We start from the raw sequence: 26,520 nt of genomic DNA on the forward strand, positions 1-26,520 counted from the left end.
TTGGGGGGTGAGGGGTGTGGGTTGAGTTGGGCAGGGCAGTGGCGGGGAAGGAGGGACAATGGAAGCTGCCCCCTACGGCTGGGGGGTGCCTGGGTTCCCCCCTTGTGAGCATTTCAGGGTGAACCTGCCCCAATGCCATGGGGGGCACTGGGAGGCGTCGCCTGCCCCTGGCTCCCCGCCTCTCCCAAGCTGGCCAGAGGCGCCCCAGCTCAGCCAGAGTTTTAGCCAGAAAACAAAGCCCTCCACACACACCCCATCTGCCGACTCCGACTCCATCCCCATCCCCCGTCCTGCTCGCCCCCATTCCCCTTCCACCTCAACTCCCTCTCCCAACTCCCTCCAATGCCTGTCCCGTCGCACTCCACCACCCACCCAGCTGCCCCCTTTCTGTGTCCCCTCAAATTCCTGTCCCCACTTCCTCTCTGACCTCAGCCCGGCTCCCCTCTATTCTCTTCCCCCGCATGACCCTTGGCCTGTCCCCCCCCAAATTCCCGTACCCAGCTGCTCTTTGCAGAGGGTCTCACAGGCCCAGAGGGTTCAGAGGGGTTGGAAACTCTCTCCCTCACCAGCGTTACACAGGCCGGGGGCCGGGGCTCGTTTCAAACCGAGCCCCTGGTTCTACTCGGCTCCTGGGCAAACCACCAGCAGCAGCCGTTCAAAGGCAAAGCTTTTAACCCCACGGACAAGAAATCAAACCCGGCCTGTGTATTGAAATGGGGGCTGAGCGACCGCGGCCAACAGCTGGAGTCAGACCGGCTCCAAGTCTCGTTCCCTCGGGAGTCACTGGAGCAGAGCCGCTTGTTTCCAGACCAGCTGGGCTTTGGGGGGAGGAACCGGTTCATTTCACTGTCCAGATGGACGGACAGGGCGGCCGCTGACCCCGCTCCCAGTGTAAGCGAGGGAATGGTCCCGCTATTGTGGGGAACTTTCCTGGGTTATACACGCCCCAGTGGGATTGGCTAGTGAAAGGATCTGAGTCTTCGCTCCTACTCCCTTTACCTAGAGGCCTGCCTGACCTCGAGGACTCCCCTTCCTCCTTCCCGTGTGGCAGAGTCCTCATAACCCCGGCAAGGCTGGGCCCCAGATCCCTGGGGGCTCGACCCCCTGTCTTGTTGTGGTCAGGGGCAAGGGTGTCCCCACTCCAGGGCACTCTCTGCACCCGATGCTTCCCTGACCCACTGATCAGTACATAGAGTTCAGAACACGTACCATTTATTAAACAGCAACTCATAAAAAATAAGGAAAAGATGGGGAAGGTTAAAGGAAACAAGTCACCTGCCCTGTGGGCACGGGGACACCACAAACAGCAACCTCTGCAAGGGAAAGGAAGTTCACAGTCTCTTCCTCACACGTTCAAGGCCTCCTGCTCAGGCCCTGGCTGCGCCGTGGTGATACCACAGTGTGACAATCTGTACCTCAAAGTAGCTCTCTGGAGCCCCCATGTTCCCCACTACGATAGAATTATGATCGGTTGGGTACAAAGTTGCCTTGTGAGGCATCATTTTAAAAGTCTTGATCTGTTGAACATTCATGTCTTCTTTCATTGTACAGTAATTCCTCACTTAACGTGGTAGTTCTGTTCCTGAAAAATGCTACTTTCAGCAAAACCATGTGAAGTGAATCCAGTTTCCCAATAAGAATTAATGTAAATGGGGGGGTTAGGTTCCAGGGAAATGTTTTTCACCAGACAAAAGAGTATAGTTTAGATACACACACACACACACACAGTATAAGTTTTAAACAAACAATTGAAAACTGGACATAGCAATGATGACTGTGAAGCTTGGTTGAGGTGGTGGAGTCAGCGGGTGGGATATTTCCCAGGGAGCCTTACTGCTAAATGATGAACTAGCACTCGGCTGAGCCCTCAGGGGTTAACACAGTGTTGTTAATGGAGCCTCACACTCTACAACACAGCGTGAGAGAGAGAGAGACAGAGACACAAACCTGTGTGTGTGTGTGAGAGAGAGAGAGAGAAAGAGAGAGAGAGAGAGGGGGGGAAGGAGAGACAAAGTGTGACGAGGTGCGGGATTTTCTTGTTTTTTCCTTGTTTTTCCAGTGGGTTGCATGCAGAGGGGGTGGGGTTCAGTGTCCTTGGGTGTTACTGGTTTAACGAGGTGAGGGGAGAGGGAGTTTGTTGTTACAGAGGACCAGAGAGGGAACTTGGGACCCCAGCCAATGGCCTGGAGAATGGAGACCCCAGCGACTGGTGACCTGGTGAACAGCAGGCCCAGCTCGGCAGTCACAGGCGGTTCTGGCCAGTGGGAGGACAATGGGCTGTGAAGAGAGGACCCCGGTGACCTGACCAGCCGGTTCCAGCCAGAGGGGACCAGAGGACAGAAGAGAGAAGTGGAGGCCCAGGCAACCTGTTTACCTGGAGAGAAGACAATGGACAGAGGCAGGGCTTGGGGCCAGTGATATCAGATGCCCAGCTGGGAAGCAGGGGGGCTTGGGGCTGGAGAGGGGGAGCAGGCAGAGCCCACCTGGATGCAGGAAAGTCTAAGATGAGCTGTGCTGAGGGAGGCCAGGCCTGAGGCCCTGAGAGTGTCCTGTGCTGTGTTCAGACGCTCAATAACCCATCCTGTTTTACGCTGGCTGAGAGTCGCTCCAGACTAGAGAACAGGGCTGCATTATTCCCTCTGGGAGTGGAGACCCCAGGGTCCAGAGCAAGTGGACTCCCTGAGGGGGTCCACAACAGAGACAGACATGCTAAGGCTCAGAGAGGTGCGGCTCCAGGAGGTGGAGGGGCTTAATCCCCGAGAGAGAGTGGACCCTTGAGAAGGGCTGTCGCACTGAAGGGGGTTCCCCCCAGGGACCGTACGGGGCCAAGAGTGAGCATGACCTGTGAGTCCATGACACAGAGACACACACAGTGTGTGTGTGAGAGAGACGAGCATTGCCCCTTTAAATACATTGACCCCACTCTAAGTACCTTGTCTTTTTAAGTAGATCAGGACAGCAGCTGCTGCCAGCAAGCTCCCTCCGTCCTGAGCCCTGTAGTGTCCCCCCCCCTGTGGAGATAAGGTACAGGAGATGGGGTACAGGAGCGGGGGGAGGGGGACAGCTCCAAGGCAGAGGGCAGGAGCAGCACACGGATGTGAGGGGAGGGACAGCTGAATTCCCCAGCAACTGATAGCCTGCTGGACGGCTTCCGCCCAGGGAATTTCGGGGAGCTGATGGGGGGCTGCTGGTCCACCCTGGTTCCAAGCCCCCACCAGCTCGCTCCAACGGACTGCTCTTCCTGCAAGCAGTGGACAAAGCAGGCGGCTACCAAACAACGTTATAAGGGAGCATTGCGCAACTTTAAACGAGCATGTCCCCTAATTGATCAGCAACATAACAATGAAACAACATTAACCGGGACGACGTTAAGTGAGGAGTAACTCTCTCCCCCCAGACAGTCAGGTAATTTGCATCAACACAGACAGTAGCTTGTTTACTAGTTTTCAAATCCTCAACCTTTACCAATTCCAAGGCTGGACCCTGTCTTAAAGCGATACCGTCCATTTTCACTACCACGTTAGAGTCAAGGTTCTTTTGTCCTTCCCTTACCAACCTCTGCTTCCACATGGAATCAGATGTCAGGTCCACTAAGAGACTACAAGTCATCTCCAAAGTACCTAGAGATGAGAATTTGCCTGCTTTCCCCTGTATTCTCGAGAGATTAACTGCACAACTGTCCTCCTGCTCTGCAGATTCAGCTGTCCAGTCGTCCCTCTGAACCTGAGATACAGACTGTTCACTCAAAGAATCAACATGGAGACAGTCCTGTCCCTGCACCATTGTCTCCCTGACAGGCTGGTTAAGCATATAGGGCTGTTTAAACTCCCTAACAATTTTTATTCCAGCTGAAATCTCCTTAAAGCTCTCCACACTGGATTTTTTCAAAGCACATGCCGTGGATTCATTTTCATTTGAAAGACGTTGCCTACTCGGCACCAACACACTTTTCTCAGAAGAGAGACTGTTTACTATCAACAATGGCCCTTTCAGAGTCAATGTAAACAATTCCTTGTCACAGACTTCAGGGACTTCACCAAGAAATTCCGTTCCCTCTGCAATATCGGGCACTGCAACAGGGTTCTCTGAGCTTTATTTATGTCCAGAACTGACTTTGGCACCACAGACAAATCACCAAATTCCTGAGTTTCACATCCATCCAGAATCACCTCTGGCCCATCACGAGGATTTTCACAAACCCCCTTTCAGGTAAACTGCTCGACTTCATAGTCACCAGGTTAGAAGCATTTTCTTCCTTGTGCCAAGTTTCTACACTGTCAGTGGGTAACAATGTCCAATCACCTTCATGTTTTCCTTGTGCCCTGGCTAGGATATCTCCCTGATCGGACAAGGTTGTTGTATCTTTACCCAGCAACACACTAGCAACAGGCAAAATAGAAGCACCAGAATCACTTGGTCTCTGGGAGCGATTTATGACATCAACTGGATGCAACCTAGTTGCAATGTTATCCCTAGCAGACACAAATTCAGGACCACTTCCTTCCTGGGCTTTAGTTGTATCCAGAATCAGCTCTGGGTTAACAGATGAATTTTCAACCATCACAGGCTGACAGGCTTTTTCTGTCTGCAATTTGCCCTAAACAGCTTTTACCATCGACTTTTACATTCTCTACACAAGTTATGGGGTTACCTTCACCCGAGCTCACAGTAAAAGCATTTACAGAAAAGGGGGCCGTGTTGGGGTAAATTTGGTTACACACAGACACCGGCTTAGAGTCAAACAACACACCCACGTTGTTACAAACTGGAGAGATTCTATCCCCATCTGTGCTGTTGAGAGGAGCTGGTTTTTCAGGATGATACAATTCCTGTTGTGCTTTTATTCTTTTGAGTTGACGCTTAAGTCTGTCCACTTTTGCCTTAGCTTCTAGTTCCTGCAATCGAATATCTGCCATTGTTTGTTCATGTTCAAACCCCAGGTGTTCTCTTTCAGCAGCTTCTCCCTCCAAATCAGTTATTTTTCACTTTTGTTCAAGTTCTAGCTGCCGGTTTGTCACTGCAAGCATTTTCGCTGGGGCTGCTTCCTTATCACTGGCAATGAACAGATTTCTCAGTTCCTGCTCTGGGGCCTTTTGCTTAAAATACAACCCTCTCAGTAAGCACATTCTTTCAGGCTTTTTCTGTCAGGATCTTGGTCATGGGTCACTCACTGTAACTGATTTTTAACCCTTAAACTCTCCAAGTTCAAAATTAAATGTTGACAAGAGTGTGGTTCTGATCCGAAAACCAGGGTCAAGCTCGCCCCACTTCTGCTGCCCGGGAATCCTTGGGGGTCTCCCCACAGCTGTGAGCAGCCACCTCGTGCAGCTCCCACTGCTCTTGAACCCGACAGCCCCCAGCCCAGGTGGGCATCACACAGCCAGCCCTGGAATGCAGTCACAGGCTGGGGGTGGGGCCGGCTGGGCAGCCCCTGGACCCTGACTCCTCTGTGCGTCCCCAGAGCCGGGGCAGCCGGGGGAGCATCCCCCTGGGAAAGGCCCCTGCTCTGCAGCTCCCCCTGGGGCAAGGATCCCCCCTCCTTCTGCCTCAAACCTCCAGCAGCTGCTGCTGCCCCTTGCTGGGGAACCCACCAGTGATTCCGTCCCTGCCCCCCAGCCGGGCATCTCCTCTGCTGGGTCCAGGGCTCTGAGCGCCCCATTGGCGCAGAGACCCCCTGATCAGGGGCGTGCACAGGAATAAAAATATGGCCACTTTTGGAGGGGCACTTTGTGTGCCCCCCGCAGCCAGAGGAGCTGACTCTGCTCCCCGGAGGAGTTCTGTGCCCCATTGATTCAGGGGGGCCTGTGTCAGCTTGCCCCCTCACACATGCCCTTGCCCCTGAGCGTCCGGCTGGCTGTGGGGCTGGGACCGGGGATACTGAGCCGGGCCCCTCACCTGCTACCACCAGCTCCACAGGGTCGCTGGGATGTGACCAGGTGAATGGGTACACTTTGTCATGATGATAGCAGCTGTAGCTCCCTGCATCTCTCTGGCTCACGTCGCGAATGGGAAACTCAGCCAGGTCCCCAGCAGGTTCTGCGTCCTGGAGCACATTTGGGTTTCCATCTTGGTACAGAAGGAACCTCATGTTCTGGTGCCGACCCCGACACTGGACGGTCACAGCCCCCTCCGGGGCGACATCCCCACTGGGGCGCAGGGAGATGGAGGGTTTGGGGTACCTGAGGTCTACCATGAGAAGGAGACAGGCCATGAGACAGACCCCAGCACACTCATTGCGCCCCATTCTCGCCACACAGTCCCAGAGACGGGGCTCCTCGGGGAAAACCCAGCCAGAGGAACCTCTCCGAGATCCCAGAGATTCCTGGGAGCTACGACTGAAACTGCCCAAGGACCAAAATCCAGAGCAACCCTCTGTACCCATCTATCTATTTCATCCCCCCCCCCCAGTCTGGGAGCCAGGACGCGTGGGTTCTATCCCTGGCTCTGGGAGGGGAGTGGCGTCTAGTGGTTAGATTGGGAGGGGGCTGGGAGTCAGAGGTGCTGGTTGCTGCACAGACACGGTGAGAAAAAGCCCCCACCCTAAAGCCAAGTCCTGATGATCTAACCACCGCCAGCCCCCGGCTCCCGCACCACCGGCCCCCGGCCCCTGCACCGCCAGCCCCCGGCCCTCACACCGCCGGCCCCCGGCCCCGGCCCCCACCCAGCACCGCCAGCCCCCGGCCCCCGGCCCAGCACCGCCAGCCCCCAGCCCGGCCCCTGGTCCAGCACCGCCGGCCCCCAGCCCGGCCCAGCACTGCTGGCCCAGGCCCCCGGCCCAGCACTGCCGGCCCCGCACCGCCGGGCCTGGCCCAGCCCCGCACCCCCGGGCCCCAGGCCAGCCCCCGGCTGAGCACCCCTGGCCCAGCACTGCCAGCCCCAGCCCAGCCCCCGGCCCAGCACCCAGTGGCGCCGGCCCCTCCCTATTTTCCAGGACATGTTCGGGTTTTTGGGATTTCCCCCCAGACGAGGATTTGACGCCCAAAAAGCCGGACATGTCCGGGAAAATCCGGACGTATGGTAACCCTAGCCAACAGCTGGAGTCAGACCGTCTCCAAGTCTTGCTCCTTTGGGAGTCACTGGAGCAGAGCCGCTTGTTTCCAGACCAGCCGGGCTTTGCGGGGAGGAACCGGTTCATTTCACTCTCCAGACAGACGGGCAGGGCGGCTGCTGACCCCGCTCCTAGTGTAAGCGAGGGAATGGACCCGCTATTGTGGGGAACTTTCCTGGCTTATACATGCCCCGGTGGGATTGGCGAGTGAAAGGATCTGAGTCCTCGCTCCCACTCCCCTTACCCAGAGGCCTGCCTGACCTTGAGGGCTCCCCTTCCTCCCTCCCATGCGGCAGAGTCCTCGTAACCCCGGCAAGGCTGGGCCCGGATCCCTGGGGGCTCGACCCCCTGTCTTGTTGTGGTCAGGGGCAAGGGTGTCCCCACTCCAGGGCACTCCCTGCACCCGATGCTTCCGTGACCCACTGATCAGTACATAGAGTTCAGAGCACATACAATTTATTAAACAGCAACTCATAAAAAATAAGGAAAAGATGGGGAAGGTTAAAGGAAACAAGTCACCCGCCCTGTGGGCACAGGGACACCACAAACAGCCGCCTCTGCACGGGAAAGGAAGTTCACAGTCTGTTTCTCACAGATACCGGGCCTCCTGCCCAGGCCCTGGCCGCGCCGTGGTGATACCACAGTGTGACAATCTGTACCTCAAAGTAGCACCGTGGAGCCCCCATATTCACCACTACAATAGAATTATGGTAGGCTGGGTACAAAGTTGCCTTGTGAGGCATCATTTTAAAAGTCTTGATCTGTTGAATATTCATGCCCTGTTGCACTGTATGTGCTATCATTGTATGGGAAGTTATGAAGCATTGCTGTGTGTGCTACTGAAATATGTTGTGAGGTTGACAAACGCCTACAGCCAACCTTTCAACTGGGCGCATGTGCTGGTCTCAGATCCAATCCCATGGACACATGCTCAGGTCTTGGACCTCCCCCCATAGGCACACGCCCTCATCTCAGATCCCCCACCATGTGGACATGCGCCCTGGTCTCAGATTCCCCCCTCATGGGCACATGCCCTTTTTTCAGATCCTCCTCCCATGGGTACATTCCCTGGTCTCAGATCCCCCACATGGGCACACGTCCTGGTCTCAGATCTCCCTCCCATGGGCACACGCCCTAGTCACAAATCCCCCTCCCCTCCATGGGCACATGTCCTGGTCTCAGATCCCTCCCCCCATGGGCAAACACCCTGGTCTCAAATCCCCAGCATAGGCACATGCCCTGGTCTCAGATTCCCCCACGGGGACATGCCCTGATCTCAGATCCCACCCCCTCATGGGCACATTCCCTGGTCTCAGATCCCCCTATAGGCACATGGCCTGGTCTCAGATCCCACCCCAAGGGCACACGCCCTGGTCTCAGATCCCCCCCATGGGCACATTCCCTGGTCTCAGATTCCCTCCTGCCCATGGACACAAGCCCTGGCTGTCTCCGATACTCACTGAGGAAGAGGACAGTGAGAGCAGACGCCATGATGGGGGCAGCGAGGGGCCCCTCAGCGCTTCCTCCAACATCCGGGCTACAGGAAGTCGACGATGTCTCATCTGTTCCTGCGTCCATCACACCCTGTCTCTAATCTGCAGGCAAAATCTAGCACAGTCAAAGTAAACAGAAATCTTTGCAAAACCCAGGAAACCTTGTCAGCCTGGCCAAGCATCATGCAGCTCCCAGCTTGTCTGTGTCTCTGTGGAGAGCACCCCTCTCCCCCCAACGCCGCACAGACAAGCAGCAGGCTCCTGGGAGCAGCTCCAAGGCAGAGGGAAGGAGCAGCACAGGGCAATGGGAGGAGGGACTCTGAACTGCTGGCAATTGGTAGCCTGCTGGGCAACTGCTGCACAGCGAATTTAGGGGAGCTGATGGGGGGCTGCCGGTTCACCCTGGTTCCAAGCCCCCATCAGCTCGCTCCAACGGGCTGCTCTTGCTGCAAGCAGTGGACAAAGCAGGCGGCTGCCAAACAACGTTATAAGGGAGCATTGCGCAACTTTAAACAAACTTGTTCTCTGGCTACGTCTTCACTATGGGGGGGGGGGCATTTAAGATACGCAAATTCAGCTATGCAAATAGCGTAGCTGAATTCGACGTATCTGAGCCGACTAACCCTGCTGTGAGGACGGCAGCAAAATCGACCTCCGCGGCTCCCCTGTCGACGGCACTTACTCCTACCTGCGCTAGTGGAGTACAAGCGTCAATTCGGGGATTGATTGTCGCGTCCTGACAAGACACGATAATTCGATCCCCAAGAGATCGATTTCTACCCTCCGATTCAGGCGGGTAGTGAAGACGTAGCTTCTAACTGATCAGCAACGTAACAATGAAACAACGTTAACAGGGATGACATTAAAGGAGGATTTACTGTATGTGCTGTCCTTGTATGGGAAGTTCGGAAGCATTGCTGTGTGTGCTACTGAAATATGTCGTGGGGTTGAGAGATGCCCACAGACACCCTTTCAACTGCAACAGAGAACCAGCCAGACGCTGTTAATGGCTCATCAACACGCCCCAAGGAAAGAATCCACCATCCCAGAGACTGTGTACAATGGAGATTGCTGGACCAATGGGGACTGCCTGATTCCCAGATCACAGTAAAGATCTTTCCAGCAAGCTGGAAAAAAAATATAGAAGAGGGGAAGGGACATAACCCCTGGGCTTCTCTTCCCCTCAACTCAACATCTGGAGGAACATCTGGAGGACAAAGACTTTGAACCGGGGAAGGGTGGTTGGAGGCTGGGATGGAGTTCAGTCTGTGTATTGAGGATCTGTAACCTGCTTGTCCCATCTGACGGGGGAGACACTGCCTGATTCAAATCCTGTTTCATTTGTGGAACTAAGACTGCAAATACATTTTTATTTCTTAAGCAACCAACTCTGATCTCTGCACCTGCTCCTTATAACCACTTAAAAGCTCTCCTTCTGGAGTTAATAAATCTGTTTTATATATGACCTAAAACAGGAGGGGCGGGGAGCGCGGCTGCTCCCCGCTAGCCACGCCAGCGCTTTTGCAGGGCTGCTGCCCCCCTGTGCCACACTGGCTCCTCCATGGCTGGGGCTTGCCGCCCCCTCAAGCCGACGCTCTGGCTCTCTGGTGCCTCCAGAAGGCGTCTCCTCCCTGCCGAACTGCTGCAGCGGCCCAAGGCCGGCAAAGTCAGTGAGTGGACTCTGGGCGGGGACCGCCGGGGTGGGGAGGGCTTGTGGGGGTGCTGTGCACTCTCCAGGGGAGATCAGGGGGCTGGGAGGAGGGAACCTGCTCTGGGGAGCAGCCCCTGGGCACAGCTGGCCCCTGGGGCCGGGGGGGCGCAAGGTGGAAGTTTCGCCTAGGGTGCAAAATATCCTTCCACCGGCCCTGTGTGCTATATCGGCAGCTGTAGCTTCCTGCATCTCTCCGGCTCACGTTGCGAATGGGAAACTCAGCCACCTCCCCAGCTGTCTCCACGTCCTGCAGCATGTTCGGGTTTCCATCTTTGTACAGAAGGAACCTCACGTTCTGGTGCCAAACCAGACGCCAGATGGTTACAGCTCCCCTCAGGACGACCCCCCTCCGCTGGGGCGTAGGGAGCTGGAGGGTTTGGGGTAATAGGTCTCTCCAGTGAGAAGGAGACAGGCTGTGAGACAGACCCCGGCACAGTCATTGTGCCCCGCCTTCACCGCACAGAGACGGAGTCCCTGGGAGAAAACCCAGCTGGGGCTCAGGGAGATGGAGGGTTTGCGGAAGATGAGCTCTGCAGTGAGAAGGAGACAGGCTGTGAGACAGACCCCGGCAGAGTCACTGCGCCCTGTCCTCATCGCACAGTCCCAGAGACGGGGCCCCTGGGAGAAAACCCAGCCAGAGGAACCTCTCCGAGATCCCAGAGATTCCTGGGAGCTACACCCGAAACTGCCCAAGGACCTAAACCCAGAGCACCCCTCTGTATCCATCTATCTACTTAAGTGGCCCCCCCAGCCCAGTGTCCCCCCTCCCCATTCCCGACCCCCCCATGGGCCCATCTAGCCAGTATCTCCCCAAGGGTGAGTGCACAGAAGCCACCAGTAACTGCTGCGTCTCTGGGTCCCCGGCCGGGTGTCCCATCTGCTGGGCCCAGGGCTCAGGGTGGAGCCCGGCTCTGAACATCCCATCAGGGCAGACACTCACCAAGGGTCTGGCTGGGAGCGGGGACGCCGAGCCGGGCCCCTCACCTGCAACAATGATCCGCATGTTGTCACTGGCATATGATCTGTTGAGTGGCTCCCATAGGCAGGGCCGGTGCAAGGAAGTTTCGTGCCCTAGGCGAAACTTCCACCTTGCGCCCCCCCCAGCCCTGCGGCAGCTCTCTGCCCCCCCTCTGCCCTGAGGCACCTCCCCATGGCAGCTCCCCCCCAGAGAGCCGCGACGGTGTCCTTGGGGAGGGGATGTAGCAGAGGTGAGCTGGGGTGGGGAGCCCTGCGGAAGCTCCCCCCCCACCCTGAGGCATGCCCGCGGCAGCTCCCCACCCCCCTGGCCCGGGGAGCCTTGCGGCACCTCCCCACCCCAGCTCACCTCTGCTCCGCCTCCTCCCCGAGCACGCCACCCCCCGCTCTAATTCTCTTCCCAGGCTTGCAGTGCCAAACAGCTGATTGGTGCTGCAAGCCTGGGAGGCGGGAGAAGTGGAGCGGCGACCGCGCGCTCGGGGAGGAATGCTGTAAAAAAAAATTGGGGGCACTGCTTTTTGGCGCCCCCAAATCTTGGCGCCCTAGGCAACCGTCTAGTTCGCCTTAATGGTAGCACCGGCCCTGCCCACAGGGCGTGGGATCGGCAGCTGTAGGCCCCTGCGTCTTCCTGCCTGGTGCTGGGGATGGTGAATTCGTCCCCATTGGCATCCAGCCATAGGTGCTGACTTTTGGGTTTGCAGGTGGGTGCCCTCCCGAGGCTCCACCCCCCACTCTGCCCCTCCCTAGGCCCCACCGCATCTCCGCCCCTTCCCCCGCCTACCCATCGCTCACTCCTCTCTGCCCCCTCCTCCAAGCACCTCTGCCAGTTTTGGAGGGAGGCTATTCACATTAGAGCGACAAGGTGAGTGAGGTCATATCTTTTATTGGAGCAGCTTCTGTTGGTGAGAGAGAGAGACAAGCTTTGAAGCTTTCACAGAACTCTGCTTCAGGAAGAAGATCAGCGCAGCAGCTCAGAGCCAGAAACAGCTGATCGGCGACAGCCCCGCTAGGGTGACCAGATGTCTCGATTTTATAGGACTTCTTCTTTTTCTTGTATAGGTTCCTATTACCCCCCACCGCATCCCGATTTTTCACACTTGCTGTCTGGTCCGCGGGCCCCATAAACAGTTGACTGGTGCCAGTGGGTGCAGAGCACCCACTAATTTTTCCCTGTGGGTGCTCCAGTCCCGGAGCACCCACGGAGTCAGTACCTATGCATCCAGCTCCCAGATTCGGATTCCACGTTCATACAGAAATAACCTCCTGGCCTCGCACCGACACTAACAGCTGAGGGTGACGGCTCCCCCAGGGCGATCACCCCGCTGGGGCTGACGGAGATGGAGGGTCCAGGTGCAGGGAGCTCTGCGTTCACACGCAAACAGGAGTGAGACGGAGAGACACAAACCCCTCCCCAGGTGTCTGTAACCTGCCCTTAGCGCCAGCCCCAGGGACAGCGCCAGGGCTAACAGACACCTCACTGCATCCACAGGGAACCTGTGGGCTGGATTCTGATCTCAGCCCCCCGGGGTCAATCCAGAGTCACCCCTGACTGCACTGGGGACAGTCTCCATGGGGTCAATAACAGGAGGTTGAAGTGAGTTTTGGGGTGAAGTCCCAGCAAAACCCCCCTGCAACCTTCCCAGGTCAATACTCCCCACTCAGCATTCAAATAACACATTAAGAACAGTCCCAGTTCGTCACATCTGTCCCGCCTTTGAGACCGAACTGAGCAGGGTCACTTCAGCCAGTGACCTGGGGAAGTTTGAACCTACCCATGTTCCCATGGATGCCCCCGCATCCCTCCCATTCCTTGGTGAGAATTACACCAGGCCCCTCCAGTTTCCTGCCCCCCTTTTAGGTTGGGTGTGCTCGATGGCACTTGTAGTCTGCATGTGGGAAGGCTTATGCAGCCTGTGCCCTTTTTCCCACCCCAATACCCCTGGGGTTCCAACTGGGCTGTGGTCTTCTCCCAGCGCTCCAGTCTGGAGGTCTGTGATTTGGGCTCTCTTGGTTTAGAGCCGCCCTTTTTACCCTGGCCACCCTCTGGAAAGGATCCTCTATGCTGGGCAAGGGTCCTAAAGCTGTTTTCCCCTTGTCCCAGGCCTTCCTCCCCCTCTGACAGGGGTCACAGGATCCGCAGTACTGTCGGACAGTAACAAAGACCCCAGGCCAGTAAAAGTTTCGTAGCAGCCTCTGCCGGGTACGCCAGGTTCCCTGGTGCCCTGAGAGGGGAATGTCATGGGCCCGGTACAGCAGCTGGCGGCGATATTTCCGGGGGACCACGAGCTGCCTCCTGATCCCCCATGACTCCATTTCCCCTGGGGAAGCCCATTCTCGGTACAGGAACCCCTTCTCCCACAGGAACCTTTTCCGGCCACCTCTCCCCATGGGCTGTGCCGCACTGAGGTCGGCCAGGTCCCTTATCTTCTGCAAGGAGGGATATTTCTGCAACTCGGCCTGGAACTCAGCAGCTGGGACAGGGATGGCCACCTGTTCTCTCTCACCGACTGGGCCTGAAGCTGCAGCCTCCCTGAGCCGTGTCCCTGGGTGTTCCCTCCCCACCAGGTTAGGGTCCTGCACCTCAGGCAAGGCACCCTCCCCAAGGCCAGGGCGCAGTGTCCCTTGCCGGCTCTGACTATGGGTCACAACCAGGGCCCCCTGGGGGTTGCTTGGCCAGTCCTCCAGGCCCCCCCCCGTCAACACCTCAGTGGGCAAATGGTGGTGCACCCCCACTTCCTTGGGGCCCTCCTTGGCCCCCCATTTCAAGTGTACCCTCGCCATGGACACCTTGAATGGGGTCCCGCCCACCCCCGTCAGGGTTAGATAGGTGTTGGGTGCCACCTGATCTGGAGCTACCACCTCAGGCCGGGCCAGTGTCACCTCTGCGCCCGTATCCCAGTATCCATTGACCTTCCTCCCATCCACCTCCAGGGGAACAAGGTATTCTCTCCGCAGGGACCGCCCCGCACCTACCGTATAAACCAAAAACCCTGAGTCTGGAGCATCCAGCTCTGCAAAGGAGTTGACCTGGGGCCCTCCTCTCTCCTGAGCAGTTGATAAGCTGTCAGCCCCCCTTGTCTGGGCCGTCTTCCCCTTGGCCGGCTGGGTCTTTATCCAATTAACCCTCTGTGGATTCGGTCTGCTTAGTCTGTCCCTGAGCCTGAGGCACTGGGTCCTAATGTGACCTCTCTGGCCACAGTAATAGCAGCCCATGTCCCGTTGGTCCCCTCGAGCTGGTCGATTGGCCCTGACACCAGATGTTCCCCTTGGGAGGGGGTTCTCCATGTTTCCCTTATGGGAGGTCCGAGGGTCACTCTCTTCCTGCATCATGGTGGGTCTGTTCCTTTGGGACTCCTCCCTGACACCCCCTGACCGTCTCTTCACAAACTCATCAGCCAGCCGCCCTGCGTGTCATAGTTCTCTGGCTTTTTGTCCCTCAACCACAGCCTCAGGTCGGATGGGCACCGCTCATACAGTTGCTCTAGTACGATCAGTTTAACCTGGTCCTCCTTCGTCTGGGCCCCATCTGCCCACTTGTTGGCATATCCCTCCAGGCAGACAGCTAGTTGCAGATCTGAGACCTCAGGGGTTTTACGCTGGTACATCTCAGGAGTCAGCCCAAACTCACGGAGCAGGGCCTTTTTGAATAGTTCGTGTCCCCTTTCTCCGCCTCTTTCAGTTGGCAGTACAATGCCACGGCTTTGGGGTCCAGTAAGGGGGTGAGAACCCAGAGTCTGTCCACAGGATCAACCTGGTGCAGCTCGCAGGCCATCTCAAAGGCATCCAGGAAGTCATCCATGTTCTCCCCCTCCTTACGCTGGGCCAGGATGCACTTATCAAAGCTCCGTGCAGTCCTGGGTCCCCCCTCACTCACCGCAGCCGGGGGCTCACTGCCCCTCAGCCTTGCCAGCTCCAGTTCATGCTGTCTCTGTTTCTCTTCATGTTGCCTCTGTCTCTCTTTCTCCTCCAGTTCATGCTGCCTCTGTTTCTCGTTCTCCTCCAGTTCTCTCAGTTTTAGCTCTCTCTCCCATTTCAGCCACTTCCGTTCCACGGACGCTGAGCATCGCCGGGAGGATCCCCTGCTGGCTGGGGGGGTCATGGTACCCTTGGTATTTGCTGGGCTCCTCCTCACCCTTCCCCTAGGCATAGGAAGGAGGGGTCTCGGGAAGCCCTCAGCAGCTGGCTGACCACTCCCAGCTGGGACAGACACTGGGGCCTGTGCTGCATCTGCCAGGCTGCTTCCCTCAGACACAGGGATCAGTTCATTCGAGCGATCTCCCTCCTCCAGCTGGGCAATGAGCTGTTCTTTGGTGAGCCTCCCAATGCACAGCCCCCTCTGCTTGCACAGCTCCACCAGGTCGCTCTTAAGCTGCTTGGCATACATCTTCCTGCTGGCCACTCACCGGCCTGTGTGCTCACCGCTCCCCACAGTTTCCAGGGAGACCCCTAGTGTGCCAGCCCGTCTCGAGGTCACCACCTCTCTGCCAGGGTTGAGCGGCAGACTCCTCCGCCCCTGGGACCGCTCACTACAATTCCCTGGGGGATCCTGGTACTGCAAAAGTCCTTCTTGCTGGTTACACACTCCTGGGATTTAATCGCCCCCTGAAACCGTCCCTCGCTGACTCTTCAGCATGCCTGGTCCCTGTCAATCCCCCTTCATTTTACTGCTCCCCAGTCACTTACTGCAGGAAGCGCCATCCACGGGGTGCAGTAGATCGCACCACTGCCACCAGTTGTCACGGAGTGTGGGGGAGACCAGGCCCTGCGCCCCCGGCTTCCTGCAATTCACCATGACTCTCAGCCAGCCAGTAAAACAGAAGGTTTATTTAGACAACAGGAGCACAGTCCACAACAGGTCTTGCCGATACAGACAACAGGACCCCCTTTAGTTAGGTCCATCTGGGGGCCCCAGGGAAGCCACAGCCCTGTTGGTCGGGGCACCCATCTTTATTCCCCAGCCAGCTCCAGAACTGAAACTCCCTTCAGCCATCTCCTTTCTGCCCTTTTCCCGGCTCCTCCCCCAGCCTTTGTGTCCTTTGTCCAGTTTCCCGGGCAGAGGTGTTACCTGACTTTCAACCCCCCTCCTGGGTTCTCAGGTTACATGCTCAGGTATGCTCCCTTCCCCAATGCAGGCAGTCCCAGCAAAACTCCCCTGCAACCTTCCCAGGTTAATTACTCCCCACTCAGCATTCAAATAACACATCAAGAACATTCCCACTTCGTCACACTCATCTCTTCCTGAGTCCCTCACACGTTGTCTCTAATCTGCCAGACAAATCTATTGGAGCCAAAATAAGCAACGGTCCCTGCAACGCCCAGGAAATCCTGGGGCCGTCAGCCTGGCCAAGTGTCATGTAGCTCGCAGCTTGTCCTTGTCTCTGTGGGGAGTGGGGACAGGTCAATGTACCCTGCAGCCTTGGGGAAGGTGCACTGGGCTGGGAGCCAGGAGACCATGGGGTCTGGTCTTCAATCTTCCACTGCAGATCCCTCCTGGAACCCATTATTACATTCTGGGTTCAAGCGGCTGGGGACCCAGGTAGGTAAAATAAATACGTGATCATGCAATTAAAGGATGGTGTCGTAATGCATGTGCTCGAGGGGGCAGAGTTAAGGGTGTTCAGGAAACCTTAACTGGCATTTCCTGGTGCTGGAGGGTTTGACTTTGCAGCCTTCCCTCTCAGTCTGCAAACCTGCCCACCTGCGACACGAGCCGTGGCACCGTGTGAGGCTTGTCCATTGAGAGATTCTCTTCCCTGCACGGCCGGATCCAGGCTCCTGGGGGTGCAGAGAGACAGCGGGTTAGAGGAGCCTGTGTCACCTTGTTGAATGAATGAGGTGTGAATGAGCAAGGGGTGGAAGGCAGCACCTCCAGATAGCTGCAACAGTTGGAGAGGGGATGGAAGCCACACCCAAGGACAATAAAACTTGTCCAGTGGGCTCACTAAAGAAGATCAGACATACTGAGGGCCTTGTGAGTTAGAAGCCAGCACCTTCTTTTGAAAACACCCTCTTTGAAAATAAATGTGGCAGCATTAAGACAACACCCAGAAGGAAGCACCACAGATGAGCAACTGACACAGACACAGATTTTGCATCTGGTGTAGATTTGCATGAGAGGAAAGCTGCTAAAAATGTGAGGCATCTTGCAGAGGACCCCGGGTCTCCTCTTGTCAACATGGGAGCATCGAGCCGGATCGGCAGAAGCCCGGCTCCACCCCTCCCCCATCTAACTGACCTGACCAGTGCGGTTAAGGGGAGCAACTAATTGGTAACAACAACAAGACGGAGTGTGCTTGTGTCCGTGTGTGTGAGTGCATGAGTCTAATATAGATCATATGCATATGGTACAGTGTTGATAGATACATGTATTACCAATAAATATGGCGTTTTGCCTTATTCCCCCTGAAAAGATCCTGTGCAGTACTTTAAGTACAACACATGGACCTTTGGTCTGACCCAGTCTGGATGTTCTCATGATCTGTCAGATCTCCTGTCTAACCCAGACCACAGCCCTGCCCTGAATTAATCCCCCTCTGAACGCCAGCAGATCTTCAGGAAAACAGACAACTTTGATTTAACAAGTGCCAGGGATGGGGCATTGACCGTGCGCTTTGGTACCTGGAGCCAGTGGTTAATTCCCCTCCCAGTTAGAAACTGACCCCTCATTTCCAGTCTGAATGGGTCTAGCTTCAACGTCCAGCTGTTGGCTGCGGTTAGACTCTCGAGGCATTGCCTTGCTATCTACAGCAGGGAAAATTCTTGCCCGTATCCTCTTAAACCGATTACTTCCCCTTGCAGAGGAAATATTGCCGGAATCTCAGTGTGGTTTTAGACCATCCCACGGGACAGCGGACATGATCTTCGTTGACTGCCAAATCCAGGAAAAAAATCTCGGGAACAAAATCGGGAGCTATACATGGCTTTCATCGAAGCCCTGTGGCTGGCCAGATTTGGCTGCCCTCCAATATCTATTAAGGTCCGAAGGCTTCTCCATGAGCAGATGACTGCCACGGTTCTCTGCAATGGCCTTTCGTCATCAGAACTGGGGTTAAGCAAGGATGCGTTGTTGCCCCATTCATGTTTTCCATCTGTGATGAAGTGGGGGATTTTCTTGTTTTTTTCAATGGTTTGCATGGCAAGGGGGTGGGACTCAATTTTCCTGGGTGTTACTGGTTTAATGACGTGATGGGAGAGGACAAAACTTGGGACACCGGACAATAGCCTGGAGAATGGAGACCCCAGCAATGGGTGACCTGGTGACCAGGAGGCCCAGCTTGGGAGTCACAGCTGGTTCTGGCCAGTGGGAGGACAATGGGCTGCGAAGAGAGGACCCCAGTGACATGACCAGCTGGTTCCAGCCAGAGGGGGCCAGAGGATGGAAGGGAGAGGGCCCAAGCGACCTGTTTACCTGGGACCGAAGACAAACGACAGGGGAGGAGCTGTTGGGCCCCTGATATCAAGGTCTCTGGACAGGAGAGAGAGAGTAAGCAGAGCCCACCTGGATGCAGGGGAGACTGGGATGTGTTGTGCTGAGGGAGGCCAGGCCTGAGGCCCTGGGAGTTTCCTATGCTGTGTTCAGATGCTCAATAAACCCTCCTGTTTTACGCTGGCTGAGAGTCGCTCTGGTCTAGAGATCAGGGTTGCATTATTTCCTCTGGGAGTGGAGGCCCCAAGCGGGGGTCCAGAGCGAGTGGACTCCCTGAGGGGGCCCACAGTGAGAGACAGACGTGCTAAGGCTCAGCGAGGTGCGGTTCCAGGAGGTGGAGGGTCTTAACCCCCAAGAGAGATTGTGACCCCCGAGAAGGGCTGTCGCACTGAAGTGGTTCCCCCCAGGGACCGTGGGGAGCTGAGAGAGCACAGGCCTGTGAGTCCGTGACCACTTGGGAACAGCGTGGAGATGACCTATAACCATCTCCTGAAGAAGGACATTGTAGAGCTGTGCAGAGAGACGGCTGCGCGTTGGAAAGCTCACCAAGGCACAGCTGATTGCTCAGTTGGAAGAGGCCGATCGCTTTAAGGAGCCAGTTCCTGACCCAGCTGGGGCTGAGAGAGAGGCTGGGAGCAGCCGGGCCTCCCCGAGACCCATGTCCCTGACCAGCAGGGGGTCTCTACCCAGGAGATGAACTGGCGATGGTGGAGCTGAGAGGCAGAGGGACCCATCCAGGGGTGAGTGGGGATGGACCCTGGGGTGCCAATTCTGCAGGGAGCGTCGACACTAAATTGCTGCCCCAAGTTAAGGACAAGGGAGATATAGTGCCTGTCTCGCGGCCTTTGGGAAGGCTGGCAATTGGAGCCAGGCTGACCCTGCATCTACCCCCTTTTCTGGGTCCCAAGGCCATAGAGCTGTTTATCCAGATGGGCGGGGTGGCAGACTGGCTCCCACTCCCGGCCCCAGCATACAGGGCTGTCCTTAGGCATAGGTGGCTGCATATGGCACCCGAAAATTTGGGGCACCACCCTCGCTGGTGGCGCGGACTCCTCTCCAGCCCCTGCCCCATGCTCAGACCCGACCCCCCCGGCGCCTCCCCTCCGCCCACTCACTCCTTAGCTGGCCAGCTGAGGGCTCAGGTTCGGGTGGGGCATCACAGGGCCAGGCGCGAAAGTTTGCATGTGAGTGAGCAGGTGGGAACAGAGCGGGGTGGGAAGGGAGGGGAGCCACGCCTGGGTCTTCTGGGAGTGGAGGAGGAACTTGGCTGGGGGAAGCTGGGGTGGGAAGGGAAAAGAGCAGGGGATTCTTTGGCTCAGTGAGCGACCAGCAAACGTGCTAGGCAGTGGTGTAGCCAGCTTCCCAGTGCATGGGAGCAACCATAAAAAAGGCGCCCCCTTCTTGGCTCCTCCTCTGGCCACGCCCCTCCTTGGCTCCTCCTCCGGCCGCTCTGCGACCCCCTCCCTTGGCTCCTCTGGCCACACTGCGGCCATGCTGCGTCCCCCCTCGGAGGGGCTCATTGGGGGGGGGCGGGAGCGGGGGAAGAGGTGGCGGGCGGGTGCTGCTCCCTTCTCCCGGGGACTGGGGGGAGCAGAGCAGTGGGGCGGGCAGCAGCTGGTGGGGAGATTCCCTCTCCCTGGCAGCTTCCTGGTTCCCTTGCACGAGGCGGCCGTGCTGAGTGTGGGGCGCGATGGCTGAAGAGCCCAGCCGCTTCGCTCCTCCGGCCGCGCCTGCCGCCCCCTCAAACGGCTCCTCCGGAGTCCGACCGTGCTGCCTCCCCCTGTCTGCAGGACCCCAGCGGCGGCCCGGTAGGCGCCGCTTTTGAAAAATGTACTGAGGGGAGGCGGCTGCTTCCCCTGAACCCCCCTAGCTATGCTACTGGTGCTAGTGTTGCCGGCACAGGGGCCCGAGGACAGCAACAGTGGGGTTCGTTGCCCGGAGTGCTTCGCGCCAATAAACATACCGGGGTGGAGAAACAATCAAAGTTTATTTGGGATCTGAAAGTGGTGCAAGGAGACAGGCAAGTCTCAAATCGAGCACACCAGCAAAAATAGTTCCTCTCTTCTTTATACATTTTACAACTAAGCCCCCCCTCTCTCCCCCTCTCTACCACCTCCCCCTACTCCCCCTCCCCTCTCTACCAAAGGCATGTTTATACATTTAAGCAACTAAATCATTCTAGGGCTATAAATCTAGCTTGTTAGTAACTTCTCTCTAAACAGTTATTTGGTCCTGTTTGCCCTTAGTTTATTACCCCTTCCCCAGCTAGAAACATGCAAACCTCATCATTATCGTTTGGTACCTGAAATGAGCAAGGTCGTAATTGCTAACTGGCTGTTTACACATTCCAGTTCCTGTCCTTGGCTGTTAAGGTCGATCAGAGTTAAACATGGAAGGACAGAGTTTAAACATGGAAGAACTCTGGCTCAGGCAGGCATAGTAACCCCAACACTAGGGTCCCCTAAGGAGCAGTCTGGTGGCCCTGGGGGAGAGCAGCCGTTCTGAGTAGCCCCACACTGTACCTGCCCCTCTCCCCTCTTCTGCCCACGTGCCCTGCCCTGCCGGCAGGTCCCTGCAATCTCTCTCCTCGTCTCCTTTTCACTCCTCCTCCCTCTTCTCTGATGTTTAATCCCAGGCAACGAGGATCTCCTTTGGTCTGTCACCTTTTCCTCTCCTCCCTTCCCCAGCAGGGCTGGGAGGAGGGAGAAGCACACACACAACCTGGCTGGGGAGGAGGGAAAGTTAAAGGAAAATAAAAGCAGGGGGCCTTTGCTTTTCCTGACCATTCACAACATCCCAGTGTCAACAGGAGGAAACTGACACTAAAACAATGGGAGGATGGGGATGTAGAGAAGCAGCAATGCAAGGGAGGGAGCGACCTCTTAGCTGGGAGGAAGGAGGACTGGCACTTGACAAGGCTGGAGTAGCGGAACATTTTTATTTAGGGGAAAGGGACATGGTTTTTTTCCTTGTGGCTCCAAGTATCTCCCGGGCTGTCTCTCAAGCTGGCAGCATTTTGAACGAGGGAGAGTCCTAAGCAGTGCAGAGTTGAGCGGGATTTGAAAGGTCCCTTCAAGAACGTGGCACCTTCTTCCTCCCCTGTGGGAAAGACCTTTAAAAAAGGCCTTAAATCACCCAAAACAAGAGCCACTGTTCAAATGAGACTTGGCTGGTTATGGCTCCAGCCCCCCCTGTGGAAGCATTGTTGAAACTGCGCGCTGAGTTATACCCAGTACAATCCCACTGAGCCGAGCGTGACAAGCAGGGGTGCAAATCAGGGCAGGAAAAAAGCCTGGTGCCTGACTACAATTCCTTTTCGCATTAAACGGCACATCCCCAGCACCTCTTCACTTGTCAGGATCAGAGGGCCACGCTCTGTTTTAGGGAGAAGGAAAGGCCATTTGGGAGTTGATGGCCCAGAGCGGTGGCAGGCCAGGGCCTGGATGGGGGCTGGACTCAGCCATGGGTATCAGCTATTTCTCTTTTGGCATTCAAATGGCTTTGGGGGTCATGGCTGACATCCCAGCCATACTGTAAAACGCTTCCCTGTGGCCTTTTGGTCTGCACACCGAGGGGTCTCACTGCCAAGGCCCTATCCGGGGAGGAGAGGGGAGGGGAGGAGAGGGGGAAGGCTGCAGAGTGATCGCCCACCTCCAGGCAGCCAGTGGCCTGTGCTCCCCACTGCCATGACAAAATTTGCAGAACTTTAAAATATTGTGCACAGAATTTAATTTTTTGGTGCCAAATTCCCTTGGGAATATGGAGTGCTGGGCAGTGTGTGTGGGGGATGTGGGTGGGAGTTCGCTGGGCATAGGGATCTGTGCTGGAGATCTCTGAGTGAGAGGCCACTAGGCATGGGGGTTGCTGGGCATAAGGGAGTGGGGAGTACTGGGCAGGGGGGCAGTGTGGCGGGGCACACTGGCAGCGCAGAGCTGGGGTTGGGGGTGCAGGTGGGAGGGATGCAGGGGTTTGGGGTGAAGGCAGCAAAATTAAATTGTTTTTAATAAAGTGCATGTGGCAAGTTTTCCAATACTGTCAGCTTCTGTTTGTGTTGCTAAGAGCAAGTTGGGCACAGGGGCACCAGTTTAATAATACTGCCTAGGGCCCCATAAATCCTACGGCCAGCCCTGCCAGCATGTATGTCTGCATGGACTCTCCTGGGCTCAGGCCCCTCGGACCCCCAGTGGGAGCGGAAGGTGGTGGTCAATGGGGAGAAATTCCTGGGGTGGCGAGATCCTGGGACAGAGAGACCTGTTGTCAGGCCCCGGGTGGTGTAGCAACGGCCATCATTAGGATCCAGAGTTAACTGTCACATGGAATTGGTAGGTTACAGAGTGAACACGGTGTCTATCTGGGTTGGTAAGTTCCAGGGTTGACACCCTGCTGGGCAGCACCCCTGTGAAGGGGGAGCCCTGCTTCTGAGCCGTTCCCCCGGGCTGTCTGCAGACTCAGGCAGACAGACAGGATACATGGGATCTTTATCCCCGGCTCTCCGTCCCCGGCCCTGCTTCCAAGGTGGCCATTCTGTTCTCTTGCCCATGCCGTCCGGCCAGCTCTGCCTCTGGGCCCGCCCGGTTCACAGCAATTGACTACTTGGGTGGAACAGCTGCCACACCCTACCCCAGAGGGGTTGCATCCCAGTGCTGGGTGAGGGGTCCCTGGATACCAGCCCCCGTGCCCCACCCCAGAGTGATCCCTTCTCCCCCAGGTGTAATACACACTGCCAGCGTGGTACAGCGGGGCTGTGGGTCACCTGGGGGGGGGGGACTGGTTTGTGGTTCTGTTTTTATTACAAATCTGGAGATGAATAGGATGCAAAATAACAAAAAACAGCTGCCTTGGTGTGTCTCTTCCCCCTCCTGGTGCTGAGCCCTCCTGGCCCCCCACCCATGGGGCTGGGTGGGGCAGCACCAGCTGAAGGGAGGGCTACGGGGGGGCTGTAAGCCAAGCCCATTCTCTGGGGGGGGAATCATGCTGTCACCCCTGGTGGCCGAAGCTCCCTGTCCCATCGCTCCAATGACTTCCCCTGGGTTCACGCTATGGGAGTGGGTAGGTGGGTGAGGGTGCCCTTACACCCCGGGGGCTCTGCTCATGGGGCCCCCAGTTCACATTGATGGCAGCGTAGACACTGGGCTGGGCGGGCTCAGGGGTAGGGGCTGGGCTGCTCCGCTTGCCCTGCAGCGCCTCGCGGTCCAGCTCGGTGTAGGTGAGTCCCTCGGCGCCGGGGTCGGGCTCCTGGGGCTGGGAGGGGAGAGAGTTATGTGTGTGCGCGTGTGTGTGTGCGCACATACCAGACAGTTCCACCAGGGGGCAGCGATGCCCCCCATAGCTCCTTGCCCCTCCCATGCACAGTTGCTCTGACACCCTCTGTCCTCTCCAGCAGGGGGCTCCCAAGAGCTGCGCCTCCCCCCCGGAAATCTAGCAATGCCTCCCCCCCACCCAGTCCAGCCCACATAGCCCACGGGGCAGAGATAAGGGAAATTCCCCACCCCCCCCAGCACCTGCCCCCCATGGAATTCCACTGACCCTCCACAAATCTCAGACAAATGCAAACATTTGGAGGATGGTTTGACGGGTGAAGGTGAGTTGGGGGGTGCAGGGTTAGGCTCTTATTCTCTGTTTTCTGGATCTCCTGCCCCTCTTGGGGGGGAAGCCCCCTTGTTGATCCCCAGCTCCGGTGTCTGCCCTGAGGAGGTACAGGGGGGGACAGGCAGAGTCTGAGGGTACCGGCATCAGAACATGGCTCTAGTGGGACCTGTGCAGGGCTGGATGGCACGGGGGAGCCTGGATGGTGCACTGGTGCTGGGGGTGGTGGAGGAGTGGCGGGCACTTACCAGGACATCCAGCTGCTTCCCTTCGCTCACGAGGGCGTCTGTGGAATAGAGACACCCCCCCCTCCAGTGAGCGGCTGGGCCCAGATTAAGGCCCCAGACCCACCCCCGCCGACTAGCCCGCCTGACCCCAGCGCATTGGGGTGGAGCAGGGTCACTAGCCTAGAGTTACCATCCATCCGTATTTCCCCGGACATGTCCAGTTTTGCATCTTTAAATAGCCATCCGGGAGGAATTAGTCACAAGGTTAAAAGGTCCGGGATTTTTTCCCCTTCTCTGCAGAGTGCTGCAAGGCTGATTGGGCGGCTGGGCCTGATTGAGCCGCTCCCATTGGCCTCCAGCAGCCAGAGGCCCTCCCCTGCTCCCCCCTCCGCAGCGTGTTTTGCCTACACGTGGAGCCAGCAGGCATGGGCATGGTAAGGGGAGTCCCGGGGGGCAGTCAGGGAGCAGGGGGAGGGTTGGAGGCCCCCACCTGCCACCCACCCTCCGCGCGTCATCCCCCCCGCGGGTCCCCTCCCTCCCTGCCTCTGCCTGCTTGTGCTGCCAGACTAGCACATTCCATAGCAACTGCTGTCTGCTGCCCCAGGGTCCTAGTGCCCTCCAACCACTAATGGCAAGTCAGACAGCCCTTATCCTGCCCTTCCACCCTAGCCCCGAGCCTCTCCAACGCCCAAAACCCCTCATCCTCAGCCCCAACCCTCATCCCCCTGCACCCTAATCCTCTGCTCCATCCCTGAGCCTGCACCCATCACCCCCTCCTGCACACCCACCCCCTGCCCCAGCCCAGAGCCTGCATGCAGCATCCAAACTCTATCCCAGAGCCTGCACCCTAATCCCCAGCCCAGGACCTCCTCCCCGAGCCTTAGCAGATGTGTGTGGGGGGGTTCTGAGCACCACCAAACTTTCTACAAACCTGCCACCCATGTGAGTGGATAAGGGTCGGGGCAGTCAGGGTCCTAGGGGGGCAGTTAGGGCGGGGGGCAGTCAGGGTTGGGGATTCTGAGGGGGGCAGTCAGGGGGTGAGAAGTGGGAGGGAGTGGATGGGGGCAGGGCCAGGGCGGGGCTTCCCCCCGTGTCCTCTTTTTTGATTGTGGAAATATGGTAATCCTACACTAGCCCCATGGTGCAGCGGGGGAAACCGAGGCACAGAGCAGGTCCGGGGCACCCCCAAATGCACGCAGTGAGTCAGAGCTGCACCCACATCAGCATTCCCCCCCCACAGGACACAGCCCCTACCAGGGGACACTCACCCCTCCCCTATAGCTGCCCCCTCATGAGTGACTTACGGACTGTGGCTGCAGCCTCGGACTCCCTACAGGGAGAAAGAGAGAGAGTAACAGAACTCAGGAGTCCTGGCTCCTAGCCCTCCTGTTGTAAGCAGTAGACCCCACTCCCCTCCCTGAGCCGGGGAGAGAACTGAGGAGTCCTGTGTCCTGGGACAGGTAGATCAGGGGTGGGGAGTGGAGCTGGGGGTCTCACCTGCTCTGTCTCAGGGCTGGTCCTTTCCCTGCAGAGACATGAAGCAGAATCGTCCATGAGTTGACCCGGATCCCGTGTACCAGCCCTGCCCCACAGAGCAGCTGGGATATCCTATCTCATAGAGCTGGAAGGGACCTTGAAAGATCATCGAGTCCAGCCCCCTGCCTTCACTAGCAGGACCAAGTACTGATTTTGCCCCCGATACCTAGGTGGTCCCCTCAAGGATTGAACTCACAACCCTGGGTTTAGCAGGCCAATGCTCAAACCACTGAGCTATCCCTGGGATGGGGGTCCTAGGACAGAATCCCTCCCACCATGCTCTGCTGGGGGAGCCCCTCCCTCTCCAGCTGCTGAGCCTGGATACCCTAGAGACAGATTGAGCCCAGCTCCCCGCACCACAGCACCCCCTAGTGAGCCCTCTGCCCCACCCCCTGCACCACAGAGCCCCCTGCTGAGCACCCACCCTCTGCAGCACAGCGCCCCCTAGTGCTGCCCAGGGGCTTTGGGGCCAGCTCTCACTGCCAGGGGAGAGCGCCCCCTGCTGGGCCCCTGCCCCA

At 57.3% G+C, this 26,520-nt stretch overlaps 1 protein-coding gene and 1 long non-coding RNA gene across 3 annotated transcripts; both read right to left on the minus strand.

The window, feature by feature from the left end:
- Positions 1 to 402: 402 nt before the first annotated feature.
- Positions 403 to 16,222, minus strand: LOC135976382 (platelet glycoprotein VI-like). Of its 2 annotated transcripts, XM_065571719.1 has the most exons (3): positions 8,509 to 16,222; positions 5,896 to 6,186; positions 403 to 4,895 (listed from the first exon to the last, which is right to left on the minus strand). In XM_065571719.1, the coding sequence occupies exons 1-3, from the start codon at positions 8,624 to 8,626 to the stop codon at positions 4,882 to 4,884; spliced, it is 423 nt and encodes a 140-aa protein (XP_065427791.1). In that variant the 5' UTR covers positions 8,627 to 16,222; the 3' UTR covers positions 403 to 4,881. The 2 variants fall into 2 exon arrangements, with proteins under 2 accessions (XP_065427791.1, XP_065427790.1); XM_065571718.1 differs by having other exon boundaries at positions 403 to 6,186.
- Positions 16,223 to 21,577: 5,355 nt separating this feature from the next.
- LOC135976386 (uncharacterized) lies at positions 21,578 to 25,990 on the minus strand. The gene is made up of 4 exons (XR_010593528.1): positions 25,964 to 25,990; positions 25,771 to 25,796; positions 24,488 to 24,525; positions 21,578 to 23,894 (listed from the first exon to the last, which is right to left on the minus strand). It is a non-coding gene; the product is annotated as an uncharacterized LOC135976386 (long non-coding RNA).
- Positions 25,991 to 26,520: the final 530 nt, after the last annotated feature.

The sequence above is a fragment of the Chrysemys picta genome, chromosome 17 (assembly GCF_011386835.1).
Source record: "Chrysemys picta bellii isolate R12L10 chromosome 17, ASM1138683v2, whole genome shotgun sequence".
Lineage (NCBI taxonomy): Eukaryota > Metazoa > Chordata > Testudines > Emydidae > Chrysemys > Chrysemys picta.

Bases quoted from the DNA above. Each gene is read 5' to 3' on its own strand.
- LOC135976382 (XM_065571718.1), bottom strand. From the start codon at position 8,626: ATGGACGCAGGAACAGATGAGACATCGTCGACTTCCTGTAGCCCGGAT. The intron at 6,187-8,508 runs GTGAGTATCGGA...TTCTCATGGTAG, and splicing joins TCTCACTGTCCTCTTCCTCA to ACCTCAGGTACCCCAAACCC.